The following is a 16408-nucleotide window of genomic DNA, read 5'->3' as shown; positions in this document are numbered from 1 at the left end:
AATTGATGATATTTTGATTTCCCGGAATTCCTGCACTACAACTGATTTTAAAAGTTAAACATTGAAGAGATCCCATCAGTTTTTAAAAGTCACATTCCCACTCAGTTCTTTCTCATAATCGCTGTTACATGGAAGATGACTGGGATCTCAGTAACAATAAAAATATAGGGGAGAAGTCTTTGGCCTTAGTCTGGTGTTTTGGATGATTTGTTTTTCGTATTGCACTCTACAACATTTATGCATTTGTAAATGGTCTGTGCCTCTGCTGACTGTTTATTATCAGTTTCTTCCCTGAAAACATATAAACCTGGGTCTGCTTAAGAGCCAGAGCACATCACAGATGAGATTGTGGGGGTGGTGGCCAAAAAATAAAAGCTGGGTAGGGTCAAGGACTGAACCTTGGGTCCACCCCTTTCTGCTTATTGCCGTTCTGCTCTTCCCTTTTCAGAGGAAACTACTGAACTTGGAAGGAAGACTCCACTGTTCCATAATCATGGCACTCTTTTCTTTTGTAACCCCAGTCTTTATAGCCATTATATGTATTTTGATTGGGGTAATACTGAAGAAGACTGATGGAGAGAAGGAAAAATATGAGACTAAAAGCAAGCCTCTATCTCATCCATGGGTGGATGAAGATTTAAAAGATGGCACAGACCACCACTTAGAGGAAGAAGGTAAGGAAAAACTGTGCATCTGAGCACTTCTGTTGTTTGAATTTTATCTGCTGATATGAATAAGGGAGATGCAATCTTCTGGGCTTCTCTGCAGTGATACCGACACATAGTGCTACATCGGTGCTGTGTCCTGAGCTTCCCAGCTCCCTGGAAGGAGGCTGTCCCCATGTTATGTTACCCTTGATGTAAATCTTGATTTCCTCCAGATCTGGCATGTCAGAATGCAAAAGGAAAATCAATTTTCCAAGGCTCCTGTCTGTCACTTTGCACAGGAAGTGTCAGATATATGAGGGACAATGTACGGAAACAAAGGAGATACTGAGGAGGTCCCCCCAGCTTTTTCCCAGGTCTCACTAGTGTGAGCAAAGTGTAGACCCAAACAGAGAGTTTCTATCTGAAAGCTGATTTTGTAGTCTCATCCCACTTTACCATCCAGTGCTACATATTTGTTCTCAGCACCCCTAGAAAAGTTGGAAATGGGTTTCTTACTCTTACAGAAGTCTTTCATTTGTGACTTCTGAGGATGTCCATAAGAGTTTTAGCTGGATTGGAAGTGGGATCATTTGGGAGCTGAGTTGATCAAATATTTAAGAACAAAATATGGTAAAGGTGCTAATCTGTTTACCCAACTGCATATTTGAACCTGTATAGAATACCTTTTTTTTCAGTAGTGATTTCTGATGCACAGCTTGAACAGAATTTTGAGCACAAAATCTGTCCTTCCTTCTTTTTGCTCCCTCACTATCTTCCATAAGCTCCATTTATTTATTTGTGAAATTAAGAACTTCATAGGAAAAGAACTTTGTAGATTTTTATCTTGCAGATAATGTAGGATTTTTTTTTCTTTTAAAGCTAGTTTCAAAGGCTTTTTGTGTGTTTTTTTTTTTTTTTGTCCCATAATGACACATTCTCTGTCTGCTTCTAGAAATCTTGAAACTTATATTGGTTTTCTGCACATAGACCTGTTTCTAAGGACTGTTCTTTCTCTTTATTTCTCAGTGTTCAGTGTACTTTGTGTTAGTATTCTTTATCTGTTTCCAGAAATAGTTGATACTCAGAACATTTTAAACCACATTAACTATTTCCCAAGTATTCAAAATGTCTTTAAAGATTACTTCATATGTTGTATCCTTTTTTGTTCAATGCAAAATAGATTCTCTATAAAATTACTCCGTATTTCTTTTTTTCACTAATAGCTTACTTGTTCATTTAAACTGCCGCAAACTAAAATTCCTGTGGATAGATCAAGTTATAATATATGAATTATCACTGACACACATCTTTGACTACAGCTGTTTCTATCAGTTAAAAAATTTAGATCCCCTAGATAAACAAACCTAGTAACTCTTAGTAAGGAGTTTCACTGCCACAGCTCCATATATAAAATATTATTCTTTTAGGTCTTAGCTGGTTTCCCTTTTATTCAGGTGCTAAATTCCAAACTGTACTTGTTTGCTATTACTCAAACAAGATGTATTTATTTTTAAATAAGGCCTCTCTCAAGCTACCATGCCATCCAACATGAAATTAAGTTTTCTTGCTATGTTGTTTTCAACAGCAAAGAATCATCTTTCCCTTAATGGTGTGTGATTCAAACCAACATCTTTGCATATAGGCATGTCTTTTATTTCTAGAAAAAATAAAATAATTGCATCATGCTTAGGGAAGTTTTTCTTCAATAGTGGAAAGCCCAGACTGAGAAGAGACTATGGTAAGGGTTTGCTTCTCTGCTAATGCTGTAATTAAGGATCAGAATATATTCACCTTGTCAGTGTTAAAATTTTCATTGACTGCATTAGATGCTGAAACAGAAACATGGATTTAAATAGAGATTTTCTTTGTAGAAAAGAATATTTTACCTGCTGTGTAAATTCTGCTACTCTACTAACATATCTTACTTTATCAGAAAAGCTCATTTCTATTTTAATGTCTCAAGCTGGCTTGTGCTTAAAGATAAAGTTCCTTTGAAAAGCATTTGAGTTAAGAGAGAGCAAACATTTTTAAGGTCTTGTCTGAAGCTAGAATCTAGGCCTGCTGTAGGTGAATGAATTGAATTTTCAACAGCCCCCTGACAGGAAGGGGTGGCTGAAGACCAAGTATTTCAGTATGTTTCCATGACCAAGGTGAGAGTGCTTTGCCAAGAGAGTGAAGTGGTCGGTAAGAAATACACTGAACTTCCTCAGGCAACCTTGGCCCCGTGAACATTCCCTGAAGTGGCACCAGCAAGGATGCTGCCACTGAGAAGGGCATACCTTCGAGCAGCAAAGCATTCAGTGTAACCAGATGAACTGCTTGGACAGATTCAGTAGAGTCACTTATTGACAGTGAAATGTTGAAGGGGAGGGCCAAGTGCTCCCAAGCTTGTCTGTGTTATTGTTTCAGTAGCTGAAGAGAAGGATGTTTTTCAGAGCAGCCAGAAACCCAGTTCTTTGGTTAAGTGAAAAGCATTCACTCAGTCAATTTGTTTAATGCTTTAAATGGCAGTACTTCAGATTTGTTTGCATACCCATCTGTCCTGTAACATTTCCTTCATTTATGAGATCCAGAATGAGAGATTATTGTGCTGTGGATTGGCAAGAATGGGCTGTGTGTGTTTATCTGGCTGTGTCTTGCGTTAGAACACGTGTGGTTATCAGTTAGATAAGGATGAAAAAGATGTTTCTTCAGCCTTGTCTTGAATGATGACTCACAAGGTTTGTCTTCTAGTGGTGGGCATCTAATCCCAAAGTGGTGATGCCTCATCTCCCACTGCTTCAGGTTTACGCAATTAGATCTGGATTGTTGCAAAGACAAGTTCAGTCTTTAGCTCAGGGAGCTTATTGTATATTGGTCACTTTCTTGGTTGTATATTCAGATCAGTCCAATTGACAGATAAGGTAAACACAGAATTTACAGTGCTGTGGAGGATAAGGTTGAATTTCATTTGGATCCTTGTTACCCTGGGGATCAGTTACAAAGTTTAATAGCAAAGGCATTTTATTGCTGTGTATTTAGTTGTGGGGACTTTGGTAATGCACTCAAGGACTAGAAAGCAATGTACAAAGGCCCAAAAGTTCCATCTCTTCTGAAAGTGCACTGCTCGTTGCTTGTGATACTTCTTAGAACAGATGTCTCCCACTTAAAGGATTTCTCTCTGCAAGTTCAAAAGATTCCCATATCTTTTAATATTACTACTGTCATAAATGAGGCAGTAGCATTGAATTTTCCAATTTGATGACATTTCATGCTTTGTGCTATTTAGAAACACAGGATTTATGTGGAGATGATGCATTATTGTATTATTGTATCATTTTCCAGCCCTGGTGTATAACCTCCTGTGGTTTATACACAGCAAACAGATTACCTCTCAGCTTTCCTTTTACTACATAAACCAGCAAATCTCTTTATAAAACAGCTGCTCCATTCCTCTGAAGATCTTAAGAAGCCTTCTGCGACTATATTCCAGTTTGAGGCAATTTTCACAATAGTTTTGTGCTGGCTTTTTTTTTCCAGTCTCTGCCTCTTGATACTTCTTCTGCTTAGGATCCCTGATTAACTCTTGAGGTTTTCAGGATCAGCCTGCTAACCACTATTTATAACTCACTAGTAAGGCACTCCATCTCTTTTAGCCATGCACTCAGTTCAGGACTGGATTCAGGACTGGGATTATGTAGTAGTCTGCCATTAATCAAGCAATAAAAGACAAGACCAGTTGTCCAGCATTTTAAGTCCAAAGATCTGAAAGCTGTCATTGTGTGCATTCAATTGTTTTTCTATGCATCATGTATTTACACTGGAAAAGAAGATTGGAGAGGGATTCTATGCTTAGAAAGCAGTTCCTTAGAGAAGAAACTTCCTTAGAGAAGAGCTGGTTTTGAAAGCAAACATGTTGGTCTTGACTGAGGTTTCAACTGAGGCTTCTCAAGGATCAGATTCAGCATCAACTGATAATACTATCAAGTGATCTTTCCATAAAACCAAGAGGTGTGCAAGTGAAATTTCTTAATGACTTATAACTGGGAGCCAACAAGAAAGGGACGTGTCAGTATATATAAAATAAGTGGCCAATAGAAATTAAATGACAAGTCATTGTTCTCAGTGTATGTTATTAGATATTAACTGTAAGAATTTTTGCTACACACTGAGGCAAAATTATTGCATCGTTTGTAGGCTCATTATAACTTCCCATATGAACTGCTGAGAAGAACACAAACATAATCTTAAAATGTATCCAGAGAGGAGTTTCTGATAGAGTTAGAGAAAAAATACTTTTAAAGTGAGATTTCACTTGGGATGTCTGAGCCAAAACCTTTCCAGGTTTACTTAAAAAGCAGGAAGACTGATGATTATTGTAAATGTACAACAAAGTTCATGGCAATCTTTGGAATATTGGAAGGTAATAGATTGACTAGCAGGATGTCTGTTGTCCATCAATTGATGCAATACATGTGATGTAAACAAGACATTTGTAGTATTGTATAATGTGACCATACAAACAGGAATATGTCTAAACACAGCAATTAAAGATACAGAGAATATGCACTAAACAGATGGTGCTGATAATGATTTTAGCTTAGCATATGGATAATGTTAACCACTAAGAATGAATGGTAGACACATGGTGTCAGAGAATAAATAATAGCTTGATTTATTAAAAAATAATTAAATTGTCAGGAGAGTTTTGGCTTTGTGTGTCAGTTCTCTCACTTCTGAGCTCTCCTGCCTCAGCCAATATTCCCACTTCTGAGTGCATTAAGGATTTTAAAGTTTTGGTTACAAAACTTAAGCTTAGATACAGTGATTCTCACACTTTGATTCTCTCTAGTCACCTCAACTTTGTCCCATGTTCAGGATCTTTGAAAGCAGATTTCTTTTTTCACCATGTTGTTAAGTTGAACTATCCTGACCACAAAGCAGTTTAACTTTTCACATCTTCTCTTCTATTTACATGAGGGGGGAAAAAAAAAAACCAAACCAAACAATGCAAAAGAAGCGAACAAACCTCTGAAAATTTAAGTTGGCTTTACCTTGGGTAATACTGCAAGTTTTATACTTCCTTTCCTAGGAGGTGTAGGTTTCTGTGTTAACTCATCCTCTTCTTCCATTCCTAGTTGCCTATAGAGCATTTAAGTGAGATGTTTATTCAACCAATTACATCTTGATTTAAAGAAATGCCAAATTTCTCTGCTTCCTGATCCCTGAATTCTTCAGTCTGAGTTTTCTAGCTTAATTTTCCTTAATCCTTTTTTTTCCCCAAGTTTGTTCCCTTAAAAATTGAAAGTCATAGCTGTATACTTACTTTTCCTCAGCCTTTGATTTTGTCAATTCAATTGCATCAACTGATAATCTCACTTTAGCACTGCCTTTTTGGTTTTTTTTTGTAATGTCCTCCTCACTGAAACCAAAGTGAAGAGATTTACTGCACCAAGAGAAGAACAGGTTGGTTGATTAAGGTATTGGATGTTTCAGCTAGGAAGCCTGGTTCCCAGTATTATCTTAATATTTCCTCTTCATTCTATGCCTAGAAAATTATGCTTCTGACAGATACTTAATAACAATTATGTGGTTGATGCAATATGTCTCTATTAAAGGTTTGTCCTCATCTAGATGTGACCTTGGGGGCCTCTGTAGGCTTCACACTATAAAAGAAGACAGCGTTATCTCAAAAAACAAGCTTTTTTTTTTATGCATGTGTCCTGGGTCCAGCAATAGCAGACATTTTTCTCCTTCTTAGTAGCTGGTGCAGTGCTGTGGTTTTGACTTTCATCCTGGGAACAGTGCTGGTAACACTGGTGTTCTTAGTTGCTGCTCAGTAATGCTTACTCTGACCAAGGACTTTCTGAGCCTCATGCTCTGCCAGGGAGGAGGGGAAATCGGGAGGAAGCAGAGACAGGACACCTAACCCAAACTAGCCAAAGGGGTATTCCATACCACAGCATGTCATGACCACTATATAAACTGGGGGCAGTTACATGGAAGGGGTGGATCATTGCTCGGTTGGGCTGGGTATCGGTTGGTGGGTGTTGAGCGGTTGTATTCTCTTCCCTTTTTATTTCCCTTATCATTATTATTGTTATTGGTGGTACCAGCAGTGGTTTCTGTTATACCTTAGTTGCTGGACTGTTCTCATCTCAACCTGTGGGAGTTACATTCTTTCAATTCTCCTCCCCATCCCTCTGGGAGCTGGGGGAGGAAGTGGGGTGGATGGAGCAAGTGGCTGCGTGATTCTGAGATACCAGCTGGGCTTAGACCACGACAACATGCTACTTTTTATTTCTTTACAGTCTACCACAACATCCGTTATTTCTTATTTTTTAATTGATACACTTCCTGCACAAGTCAAAGCAGGTACTGGTATCATTATTGCATCTCCATTCTTCCCTCCCTGTCACGTTTTGTCCTGTACAGGCACTTATAGCTCATCCTGTGTGCTGTCTAGGCTTCTGCACTGAACTGGGAACAAACAACATCTTCTCTGGATTAAGCACAGCATCTGAGTGAGTTCTCTGACTACTGTTCTCATCCATATAAGTAGTTTAATCTTACAATTCTTCATTCTGTTCTTCAACATTCATGTATGTGTTGATGGTTTATCACCTACTTGACTTTCCTCTCCTTGTGTTTCAAAACTAGACACAGAGATTACACAAGTTTCCTCCATCCTTTGTTCTGATTTGACAAATCCTCTTTCTAAAGATTTTCAGTATTTTATAGACTAGTCTTCATATCTCCAACTTGAAATGATTTCCTTCTTTTTGAACTTTGATAAAAATCTCATCACAAGAAAGTAAAGAGTGAGAGCACATAAAAAGTGAAGTGAGTTTTAATTGATTGTTCCTAGGCTAGAAATAGTCTATTTCCCAGGACACTCAACACTGTAAACTTGTGAAATAGGTAGGGATGATCATCTTGGCACATTGATACAAGCACAAATATTATAATCTGACCTGAATTTTTCACCAGGACACCAATCCAGTACCAACTTTCAGTATAGTTTTCTGGTCAGGTTCTGTCTTCCAATAGGCAATACACAACCTCAGCTGATTTCAGGAGTTTTTTTTGTTGTCATAAGGAAAACATTTCTGCCATTTAGAAACTACTCTCACTTGAGTACATATGGATAAAATTAACATGTGTATCATTCTGTGTAACTGCTAAATCTCAATCAAGTTCAGCAATGGATATCTTTGCTGTAGTTTTAGTACTGCTATACAAGATGGTTTGGGAGGGAGAATTAGTTTTACTGGACCAATAAAGACAGTTGCAGGAGGCCAGCTATCTTCCAGACCTGTAAGTCCTTTGTGAGGAGATTGCAAGAGAGGCTATGTCCCAAAGCTTGCTGGTTTTCCATCTTGTCTATGTCCGTGGACACTTCCTGAATTTCTCTACTGGCCAGACAAGTTCTCAGTCAAGGCAGAAAGGGTTGATGAGTTGCCATCTCCCTACTCCTTATTTTTTCCCTTAGGGTTTTATACTTTTGTGGGTCATCACTTTTTCTCTGAAATACTTTGGCTGCCAGTTATCACTGTCTTGACTTCTGCCTGTGGAAGGTTTTGCATACTGGCTTTTACCAGCTTAATGGTCCTTGAAAATGGCATCATATATATCATGCACAGCATGGAATGGGTGGAAAAAATGCGGAGTTTTAAACATCTCCCTGCCTTACGTCTCCAGCTACCCTATCACTCCAAAACATGTAGGATGTTGAACACTGGATCCCCAACAGCAGCTCTTTCTCTCAGCATCCTATTGCACCACACTACTTGCTAGTGTAAACATAGCCTTTTACCCCTGTGGTATTCCTTTCAGTGAGTGTGGAGGAGGAAAAGCAAAAAAAAATCGGGGTGTGAAAGTTTCTGAAAGAGAATATCACCAGAATCCTAGCAAAGGGGCAAATCTTAGACAGCCAGTTGCCATTGAATAGTAAATAACCTGCTTTACTAAGTCTACACCGCAAAGGGAACACTAGGAAGAGGCACCATTTTCCTTTTTCATTTGAGTGTGCAAGATGGCCACAAAAATAATTTTTACAGTGGGCACTGCTTCCCATTACCCTGGAGTCAGGTTCTTGCAGACTGTGACTGAGAGTGCTTAAAGCAGGCATGAAATGCTAAACAAAACAGATTTTCTGGGTGACTTCTTTGTACGCAAAATGAAATGTATGTTATTTAGGGACCAGAATAATTCTCTTTAGGCTCAACATATGACACTGGATGGGTTGCAGTCTCTTTCACATACTGAGCCACACTTGTGAATATTTCACTGCTATTTGTAAAATGAACAAAAAATCAGCTTGGTCTCTAAGGCAACTGCATGCTACTGAAACACAGAAATAATTGCTGTTTGAATTTGCACTGGAGATTGCTATGATTCCAGAATAATAGCCTAACGGTGACTGAAAAAGAACTGGAATATCTTTTCCTGACTCAGCCCTCTGTGGCAGATTGCTCAATACTATTGACTGGTCAAAATGCAAAGTTTAAATGGCTTTAACTTCCGCATCATAGTTGCAAAAAATGCTATCACTGCTGTTTCTAGGAATGTAGGGGAGAAAGAGGAGATCTCAGAGACAACAGAAGTGGTATTACAAAAACCCCAAAGAAACAGTTTTCAGTTAAATGAGGAACCATTTTGAGTTCTTAAATGAAAGAGAAGAAACATAATACCCTACATTTGATATGTTGTTATCCTAAGTATAGATGCCTGTCATCCGTTTCCCCTTATGCTGAAAGTATCATGAAACTGAAGAACTTAACCACAAAGTCACATTTGCAGAGCCTAAACTTGTGCTTCTGCTATGAAACATGAATATGGAAAAAGCTGACATTCAGCTCTTCAGGGGAGATTTTACATCTATTGATTGTTAAGTCCTCTTTTTAATGTCAGTAATTTATTTTTTTTCTGATTAGATTGCTCAGAAAGGGACACACATGTTTGCATTAACTGATTAAGAAAAGTGGGCTGAAGGTTTGGCCACATTTTCACCACTGTTTCAGCCTGTAACCTGTTTTTACAGGCTGGCCTGCAGACTGAAGTGGAGAGGACTATATCTTCTTTGTGGATTACAGCTGCTACAGCTAGCCAGGACCCGCATCCCTCTTGGTATTTAAACAAGGTGTTTATTCAGTAGCTGAAGCTAGGGGTCAATGAGTTGTGCCAACTGGAACCTCAGACTTTGTCTTTATAGTGGTATAGAAGTGGAATGTATGCCAGTGCAGGCCAAAGTGCATTATGGTCATGAATGCCAAAGATATAAATAGCATTCTCCAGAGGTAAACAAAAGAATTCCTAACCGCTTTTGTTTTCTTGCAGAGGTGGATGAAGAGTGGCAAGGACCTGAGGAAAATGTTGCCCATGTCCCCTTCTCTGCGGAGCGCTACACTGAGGCCGAAATGATTACAAGGTCAAAGATGTTTTATGAGCTTCTTAATAAGAGGCGGTCTGTCAGGTTTCTTAGTGATGAGCCGGTCCCCAGGGAGGTTCTCGATAATGTCATCAGAACAGCAGGTATGGTACCAAGTGGTTCAAGGTCTGAAAAAAGAGGATCAGCATTGCTGTTCGATGCTGTAAAAGTGATGGGGAAAAGCCAAGGGAATCAGCATTTGGCTTGTGGTTTTCCTAGTTTCACCTGTAGCCATAATGCGTGAGCACCTGTTGATTGATTGGAAATTACTCAACTTGAACAACTATGTTTGGTTTGTTTTTTTTCCAAACAAATCAATGAAATTGTCTCAGCCATAAATGGTTGACATAAATGGTTAGGGTTTACTATGGGAAAGAAGTTTCAGTCTAGAACAGAAAACTTTTCCCGTCCTTTCAAATCAGTTCCAGGTTCCACCTGCATATGGTCAGAGTGTTAGATGAGGACCCTTGTGGAGGTTATTTAACTGAATGTCAGAAATATATTTTTTTTTTTTTTGAGAATTCATGGGTTTGAAATCATTACTGTCATGTCCTGGACTAATCTCATCTCTGCTTTAGTAACACAGACTTCAGCCAGGAGTGGTTGTGACCCTTACTATTTTTCTTACTCTATGAACCAGCTACTGCTAATATAGAAAATATTAGAGAAACTACATAGAAAACTTTAGAGAAATGTTCAGTAGCCTCTAGCAGGATTAACAATACAGACATTTTTAGCATTTGAGGTGCGTTGTTTTCCCATTAAAAACTATAAGCAGCTTTGTTACTGCACTGTAACGAGTCTCCATCTTCCTCTAATTAGCTGGGAGTCATTAGAACACTGAGCATGTTTTGGCAAATGCAGCATAGTGAACAAGCCTGGAGTGCAGATGAAGTACTTAGTAACCCTGAAAGCTTTAGGCTGTGTAGAGAAAAAGAGAAAAAGCATAAATGTCATCAGTTCTTAGGCAAACCTGAGAAGATTCAGGGTTCACAATATAAACACATTTAATATAAAAGGTAGTTCAAGCTGATTATTCAGTATTTCTCAAACTGAAATCAGTGCTTAGGTAAGCAAACACTGTATGTGTTCAAGACCTTCAAATATTTTTGATATGTGTATGAGGGGCTAGAGAGATCTAAATAGTTTCATCTCTCAGCCTGCAGAGATAACTATACCTTTCAGTTTCTGGCTTTCATCCTCTAGGCTGTTAAAATATTCTCCAATGATGTTGATGTGTAACAAGAAGGGCTGAATGAGCAAGTGCAGATTTAATCCGTGCACACTTACACACACCACCTGTCTCTGGGACAACAAACTCAAACCTGTATGCTATATGGCAGGTGTCAGCATTATGCAGCTCCTCATCTTTGTCAGTCAGCAACAGATTCCTGGGGTGGTTACTTAGCCTTGTTTCCCTGAAAGCCATTAGCTTTGCCCTTCAGCTAAAATTGTGTCTCAGAGTTGGATGCACAGTCAGACAGTATGTTGCTTTGTTCTAACACTTTGCAATATCATTACTGTGTGCATATATTGCACCATAATGCTATCTCATCACAACAACCACAAAGGAATTTATGCATCCCTGACTTCGGTTTCCTCTAAGATGGCTGTAAGGAAAGTACCAACCTCTGTTGTTGTATTGGGACTTCACAGTCTTTGAGAAAGAAATGGACAGGATTGTCTGCCAAAATTTATCTCAGCCCTTTTTTCACTGATTCATCCACTTGCTTTGCTATTGCTCAGCTTGAAAGCCCATGATGAAAAGCTGACACCTCTCACTGCACACTCTCCTTCCTGGGTTTTCATCTTTGCCTGTTTTGTACGAAGGTACTTCACCCAGTGGAGCACACACTGAGCCCTGGACCTTTGTGGTAGTGCAAGATCCATATTTAAAACATAAGATTCGTGAGATTGTAGAAGGAGAAGAAGAAATCAACTACAAAAAAAGGATGGGAGACAGATGGGTTAATGACCTGAAAAGATTGAGGTACGAAAAATTCAGTGAGCTAAGCGGTTTGAAGGGGGCTGTGTTTCAGTCTAGGAAAAACTATATTGGGAAGTTTTAGGCAGACTTTCCCCTCTATCCCAACTTAATTTCAGGAAAGGGGGGTAAAAAATAGCAAAGCTGAAAAATATCCAGCTTACTTTTTAAAACCTTTGCTTGTGATGAAGTGGTAAAAGAAACTTGTCTTGAATTCTCCTAGTATCCTTTTCCATTTCTTCTTCCCTGTCACTTTTAATATATTTCTAAGATTCATGTTGGAAAGAAAAACTTAAAAATACATGTAGAATCCTGCCTTGGTGGCTGGTGTGTAAAACTGCCTCCAGTAAAAGGGATTATACACTATCCATCTTGATACTTTTCCAAGCATTTGGCTCCATTGTTATTTTTTTTCCCTATGTAACCCCTGATGTCACAACGCTTGTCCCAGTTTTTTTTCTGTTGTTCTCCAAAAAATGAAGCTCCCTAAGTTGTTGGGATCCTTGATGCCAACTAAGGTAACCCCACAACTTGCCCCCGTACAAGTGCTGAATTATGCAATATTTCATTGTTCTAAAGTCTGATTTTCTTAACTTCACACAATGGGAAGATGTCTTCTGAGCCTTGGCTTGTCAAATGAAGCATGTGCATAAAGCTTGAAACTATATTTAAGTTTACACCTTAGACCAAGAAGTTTTGGACTTTTCTGCTAGCAGTTTTCCCTAAAATCATTAAAAAGTGGGCACTGCTGGTAACAGGTGAACCTGCAAGTCTGCAAAATCCCAGGAATTAAACAATTTCAAGAGCAAATGCTTCTGAGGCCAGTTCATAAATAAGAGGTCAAGACCTACCTTCTATTTTTATGCAATTTCACTCTTGAGAGTGAGCACATCAACTGCTCAGCTGAATCTGTTGAAATAGAGAACTTTGTTCAAACTTTTTCTTTTTGTCAGAAATGTTTCTATTTAAGCTGATAATACTTAATCCTTCACAATAAGTGTCCTAAGCTTTAGTTTACTGCTATAATTGTCCTGTGCCTTTACTGTCCCTTTGCAGATGGTAAATGTGACTTACAGGAAAGTGAAAAGGTTGCAAAATAAATGTCTTAAGCATTACTCTTTTGCAGAACAAACTGGATCAAAGAGTACTTGGACACTGCTCCATATCTGATCCTCATTTTCAAGCAGGTATATGGGTGGCTTCCCAATGGCAAAAAGAAGACCCACTACTACAATGAAATCAGTGTTTCTATTGCCTGTGGTATCCTGCTTGCTGCACTGCAGGTATGCTGACAGAACAGACAGACTGGGAATCAGAATATTGGTTTAGATTACATACCAAGACTATTTTGCCCAAGTGAGGGTGGGGCCCAATTTAGATTTTAACGTTATCAGTCTTCTGTATTACTCTAGTTCCCGAAACTACATCTTTGTTTTGAGTTTCAAAGTTATTCTGCACGTTTATGTCTGAGAAGGTGATTCCTATCCTCTGGTTAACAAGAATAAAAACATAATGAGGCTTACTTCCAGAGTTGTCACTCTGCTTCTGGCACAAGTTTTAGCTCCTGTGGTTTCTGTCTTGTGCTAACAGGGCTGACAGGGTCTGCAGACTACCCTAGCACAGCTGTGCAGTGCCACACTGTCCCCTCCTTTTCAGTAATCCCTAAAAAAATGGCTTGACCCCAAATCATTTTCAGTGCATAGTGCTGAAAAAAATTAGGGACATATTTCACAGAAGAAGCTGTACTATTTCAATCAGTCTTTCTGAGGCGTTTCCAAAAGTGAACTGATTTCTAAAGCTCAGCATGTTTGACACCAGTCAGTGGATTTTCTCAGTGGTTTCTCCATGTTCAGTTCTGCATGTTGTATTTGATGTACTCACACAGTGTTTAAATAGTGAAGCTATTCTGATAGTTAACTTGGCCTGTCAGCAGGATAACAGCAAGGTGCCACCTGTTACGTGAGACCTGTTTCCTGCCAGGAACTGACATTTCTCCTCCATTCTGTTTTGAGTGACGCTTCCCTTCCCGCATTGCTGCTCCTTCGGGGGATCTTCAGATACGGGAAATCTGAGAAGTGAGCAAGCAGTGCAGAAGCACATTGCTGTGGTGTTGCTGCTCTGCAGCTGCACAGTACTCTGTATTGTCTCCCCATGGAGCTGGGAGCAAAGGGAATGCACAGGGAGTGGGGCAGAACTAACACCATATCACTAGTGCCTCAGTCAGAAGCAGTAGGACTGACAAGGAGAGCCAGCCCATCATTAGTTGGAACTTCTGAGGCTCTCTATGAACTGGTAGGCTCCCTAGTGCTGCCTCCTTCCCAACTCCTAGAAATTAGTTGACACCACTAGTGTAGTGAAAGTAGAATGATGTATCTGCCAGGGAAACAAACAGATCCTTAAGGCTTTTAGTACAAGGCAGATGTATAAGAAGTTGGACAGAGTACCAGGCAAAAAAAAAAAAAAAAAGACTATTTCCAAGGCAGTAGATTGTTGAGTGTCTCCATGTGCAGCCTCATTTTCTAAATTACAGTTTGAGACTACATCATGGGAATTTGGTGTGGTAAATTGTAAAAACTGGTTTTGGGGGTTGGACTGGATGATCTCCAGAGGTCACTTCCAAACCTAACAACTCTGATTCTGTGAAAAGATATAGTGCTATGGACGAATGATATTCAGCACCATCACTATTAGCTCTTATCTTCAGAAGATCATAGAGATTACTTAACATGAGAACCCCATTGCCTGAGCACTTCTCCCTGGCTGATTTTTACATCTCAAAGCCTGTAGCCATGGGCCCCCCATTACAGTGAGCACTGCAGGCAGGCCCTGCTGTACAGCACATAAACATTTCAGGCAGAATTTGTGTTTGTTGTATTCCTCTGTAAGCAAAACAGGCATCTTGTTGTGGTACTGGTGATGCTATTAGTAAATCAGATGTTCTAAAGCCTGCAGCAGAGTCTAACACAGCAGCATTTCTGGGCTAATCGATAGGAGAATGTGTAACGGTCCTGTATGAGATAATGGATACAAATAGTGCAGACCTCTGTCTCATTCTATCGCTGTCTGTCTTGCTGCAGAATGTGGGTCTGTGCACAGTGACCTCCACGCCTCTCAACTGTGGCCCCCAACTCCGGGTGCTGCTCCAGCGCCCAGCAAATGAGAAGCTACTCTTGTTGCTCCCTGTTGGCTATCCCAAGAAAGATGCTACTGTGCCTGTGCTGACCCGAAAGCCGCTGGAAGACATCATGGTAGTCATGTGAGCCCAGTGCCACTAGGAAGAAGCACATTCCTACTGATAGCTTGTAAGCAGCAGCCCACTGAAGTTGTCACTGCTGCTTCTGTGTATCATCCTCCTGTGTCACTGCTGTCCTGGCAGTTTACACCTGTGTTCCTCTTAGTGCTAGTAGTCTACCAATAGCATTGAGCAGTCATGCACTGTGCATTTGGCACTTGCTATTATCAATGAGACCAGGCAGTTGTTCCAGGAGACATGTACAATGGCATTTAAATGACCTTCATCACTCGATTATTCTTATGCATTGTAGGGATAAATCTTTACTTGAATGTATATTTTCCTTATACTTTCATGATTATCATTACCCAGCTATTTTCACTTCAGAATTTTAATGGAGGTTGTATTAAAAGATATAAAAGGTCAAACTTTGCTGTCTTATCTTGATCAGTGAGTGCTATTTACTGTGCTCCCCTTTCCCTTCACTGTGTTCAGTTCTGCATAGGAGGAAGCTATTTTGCTTGTGTATAGTAGCATTTTCCCTACTTGACTCATCTAAAAAAACCTTGCCTACACCAGGCTTTCTTAAACTATTGCTAGTACAGGAGTCTTTTTCTGGGGGAGATCTAGTAGGATCAAGATGTCCAAGTAATTTCCTTGTTACCATTTATTTATACATGTTCCACGCACAGTTAGATCATATGGCAGCTATCTAATGTGCTCCCTATATTTGCTATTTCTGCTGGAAGCAGCCCAGAGAAAACTACTGTTCTAAATAGCCTGTTTATACATACAACTATACCAGTTTAACACCTTGGATTTTAAACTGCTTTAGAGACCATGACACATGAGAGATGCTTTCATGTCACACCAAATCAGGTATATTTACGTTTCATACCGTTTCCTACGAAGGCAATGCTCCCTACTAAAAGCCCTGTCTACTACATGCAGGATGTGGCTGGGCACTAGCGCGAATTGCTCACGGGAAGGATGGACGCTGCCGATGCCTGCGCTGGCAGAGCCCCCTCGTGGGGTTGTGGTTCCTGCCGGCTCTGCCTTCGGCGCAAGATGAGAGCACTGAAATCAGAGATGTCAGCCCCTGAAGCTGTCCGTTCTGTGAAATCCTTTCCCACCCT

The 16408-nt window shown here is 39.7% G+C and overlaps 1 protein-coding gene across 1 annotated transcript; it reads left to right on the top strand.

The window, feature by feature from the left end:
* Positions 1-410: 410 nt before the first annotated feature.
* Positions 411-15700, top strand: IYD (iodotyrosine deiodinase). Its single transcript, XM_061378567.1, has 5 exons — positions 411-674; positions 9966-10160; positions 11887-12046; positions 13167-13323; positions 15118-15700. The coding sequence occupies exons 1-5, from the start codon at positions 494-496 to the stop codon at positions 15298-15300; spliced, it is 876 nt and encodes a 291-aa protein (XP_061234551.1). The 5' UTR covers positions 411-493; the 3' UTR covers positions 15301-15700.
* Positions 15701-16408: the final 708 nt, after the last annotated feature.

The sequence above is a fragment of the Neopsephotus bourkii genome, unplaced genomic scaffold, assembly GCF_033783945.1.
Source record: "Neopsephotus bourkii isolate Nb327-2 ecotype Australia unplaced genomic scaffold, CSIRO-AGI_Nbou_v1 NB_1767, whole genome shotgun sequence".
Classification (NCBI taxonomy): domain Eukaryota; kingdom Metazoa; phylum Chordata; class Aves; order Psittaciformes; family Psittacidae; genus Neopsephotus; species Neopsephotus bourkii.
Note: the sequence above shows the minus strand (reverse complement) of the source record. Positions and strands in the feature narration are given on the sequence as shown.

Bases quoted from the DNA above. Each gene is read 5' to 3' on its own strand.
- IYD (XM_061378567.1), top strand. From the start codon at position 494: ATGGCACTCTTTTCTTTTGTAACCCCAGTCTTTATAGCCATTATATGT. The intron at 675-9,965 runs GTAAGGAAAAAC...GTTTTCTTGCAG, and splicing joins CCACCACTTAGAGGAAGAAG to AGGTGGATGAAGAGTGGCAA. The intron at 10,161-11,886 runs GTATGGTACCAA...TTTTGTACGAAG, and splicing joins TAATGTCATCAGAACAGCAG to GTACTTCACCCAGTGGAGCA.